This window comes from Colobus angolensis, unplaced genomic scaffold (assembly GCF_000951035.1).
Source record: "Colobus angolensis palliatus isolate OR3802 unplaced genomic scaffold, Cang.pa_1.0 Scaffold67, whole genome shotgun sequence".
Taxonomy (NCBI): Eukaryota; Metazoa; Chordata; class Mammalia; order Primates; family Cercopithecidae; genus Colobus; species Colobus angolensis.
In genome coordinates, this window is record NW_012120376.1 from 7401065 (window position 1) to 7403902 (window position 2838).

General features: G+C 48.0%; 1 protein-coding gene across 1 annotated transcript in view; it reads left to right on the top strand.

Moving 5' to 3' along the window:
* The window catches only part of STAT2 (signal transducer and activator of transcription 2, 113kDa), a 30597-nt gene that overhangs the window by 14577 nt on the left and 13182 nt on the right, over positions 1-2838 (top strand). Inside the window, exons 2-8 of the mRNA XM_011926205.1 lie at positions 418-555; positions 711-864; positions 1193-1288; positions 1464-1553; positions 1645-1720; positions 2137-2222; positions 2386-2534. Of these exons, the coding sequence (XP_011781595.1) occupies positions 425-555; positions 711-864; positions 1193-1288; positions 1464-1553; positions 1645-1720; positions 2137-2222; positions 2386-2534 (782 nt within the window). The 5' untranslated portion in view covers positions 418-424. The remainder of the gene's footprint in view (positions 1-417; positions 556-710; positions 865-1192; positions 1289-1463; positions 1554-1644; positions 1721-2136; positions 2223-2385; positions 2535-2838) is intronic.

Genomic DNA, 2838 nt, shown 5'->3' on the forward strand with positions numbered 1-2838 from the left:
TGGCACACGTCTGTAGTCTCCAGCTACTCAGGAGGTTGAGGTGGGAAGACCGCTTGAGCCCAGGTGTTCGAGGCTGCAGTGAGCCATGATTATACCACTGCAGTCCAGCCTGGACAACAGAATGAGACCCTGTCTCTAAAAGTATATATGTACACATACCATAATACCCAGCTACTGAGGAGGCTGAGGCAGAAAGAGTGCTTGAGTCCAGGAGTTTGAGGTCAGCCTGACCAATATAGCAAGACCCTCACCTCTTTAAAAAAAAAAAAAAAAAAAACATAGACTTTAATGTTTTCTATATTTTTATTACTTGTATAATTTAAACATTTTAAATTAGTAATAATGAACAATCATGAAACTATGGATGATTTAGTCCAGCAAAATATCCAGTTGGGAACCCTTATTCTTCTGATGCAGAGCCCAAATGGCGCAGTGGGAAATGCTGCAGAATCTTGACAGCCCCTTTCAGGACCAGCTGCACCAGCTTTACTCACGCAGTCTCCTGCCTGTGGACATTCGACAGTACTTGGCTGTCTGGATTGAAGACCAGAACTGGTGAGGCCTTCAGGAAGTTGGGGGAATGAGAAAGGTGGTGCCTTACTTCTGGGCCCCCAGGATCCTGGAATCATTAATGGCAGAAGGGGGTTGGAAAGCCTCAGGACTACAGTAAGACTGCAGAGACACTAATCCTTCTTATTCCTGGTGCCCAGGCAGGAAGCTGTACTCGGGAATGATGATTCCAAGGCTACCATGCTATTCTTCCACTTCTTGTATCAGCTGAACTATGAGTGTGGCCGTTGCAGCCAGGACCCAGAGTCCTTGTTGCTGCAGCACAATTTGCGGAAATTCTGCCGGGACATTCAGGTACTTGGAAGGGTTGAGAGCAATGAGGTAGCACTAGGAGCTGAGTATAGAGGAGTAGGATTTGGAGAATGGAATAGTACCTGGAGGTGCAAAGGGAGACAGGGACAAATCTGGGGAAAGAAGGACAGAGTCTGGACTTGGGGAATCACTAGCAGAGAGGAGGGCTGCATATACATGACACTGTTGGGAGGATGCTATGGTGAAAAGAAAAAGGGCTAGGAACCCCAAAGGAGGAGGAAATACTGTGGACATTGGTGGGGAAGGTCTAGGATGATAGGTCATTGAGAGTGGTTGAATTGGATCAATACTTTCTGTTTTCCTATTCTAGGCCTTTTCCCAGGGCCCTACTCAATTGGCTGAGATGATCTTTAACCTCCTTCTGGAAGAAAAAAGAATTTTGATCCGGGCTCAGAGGGCTCAACCGGTGAGGACAATTGAGTGGTATTGTTGGAAACTCCTGAAATGGAGATGAACCATGGAAAGCACTCAGGGAGTTGTCTCAGAACAGCATCCCCCCCACATCCTGTGGTATGATTTCAGGCCTGAACTTAAGGCATGAAAGGCCAGAGTTAAAACATGCTCAGAGCCTCTTTTTTCAGGAGCAAGGAGAGCCAGCTCTCGTAACACCTGTGGAGAGCCAGCAACATGAGATTGAATCCCGAATCCTGGATTTAAGGGCTATGATGGAGGTTAGTAGATGTGGTAGGAGTTAGGGTGGGCAGCGTTCAGTCTAATACCTCCCTAAAAAGCAGCCTCATTGGGGTCCTCTCCCCTCTGCAGAAGCTGGTAAAATCCATCAGCCAACTGAAAGACCAGCAGGATGTCTTCTCCTTCCGATACAAGATCCAGGCCAAAGGTAGGAAGCACATTGAGGGGCTGGAGAAAGATGAGTGCCTGCTAAGAAGCCAGAGCTGGAAGTGAACAGGAGAAAGCTCCAATGAGCAGTAGTCACTGTCAGACACACCCCACTGACTGCAGTCCTGCTGCCATGCAAAGCTGGAAGTGCCAGGGTGTTTTGTGGAGGTTGAGCTGGAGGTGTAGCTGGGAGACAGTGAATGTTGAGGAAATGCATGGAAAACCAACAGTGTTTTATTTGAGGGGGTGTCTGGTCCAAGCATGACCATTCAGAATTTGCCTGAGGGTCCCATAGGTGCCTGTGCTTTGGTTTCCCTTTCTTCCTCCACAAAATTCCTCCTTCCTGAATCCAACTGAGACCCCAGTCAGGAAGGAGAGGAAAGAACCCCTGGACTGACTCCTGTTCCCACCATCCAGGGAAGACACCTTCTCTGGACTCCCATCAGACCAAAGAGCAGCAGATTCTGCAGGAAACTCTCAATGAACTGGACAAAAGGAGAAAGGTGGGAGGCAGAGGACAGAACGTGTGGGCAACAGGGACCTGGAAAAATGAGGGATGTGGGGACCCTGGTCCTCTAGCACTGGCTTCTTTGTTCCTTCATCCCCGGTTGGGTAGTGGAGGGTGAAAGAGAGAGATGCTCAATACTCACATTATCTCTTTCCTAGGAGGTACTGGATGCCTCCAAAGCACTGCTAGGCCGATTAACTACCCTAATCGAGCTACTACTGCCAAAGTTGGAAGAGTGGAAAGCCCAGCAGCAAAAAGCCTGCATTAGAGCTCCCGTTGACCACGGGTTGGAACAGCTGGAGAAATGGTGAGAGGTACCACCCCAACCCTTGTCCTCGCCACGCACTGTGATTTGTAAGTTGCAGTGCCCTGCATATAGCAAGATATACTGTTCTCTATTAGTCTCTGCACCCCAGAATGAGCCCTGCTCCCTGCTGACTGCAGCTCTATTCTACTCCTCATCCTCACCACCCAGGGAGCCCAGAGCCCAGTCTCCTTCAGGGAAAGGAATGAATTAACCCACAATCTGATTTTTCCTTCCTTTTTAATCACCCAGAAATATATATATATATGTATATATATATATATATTTTACTGCAATGAATACAATG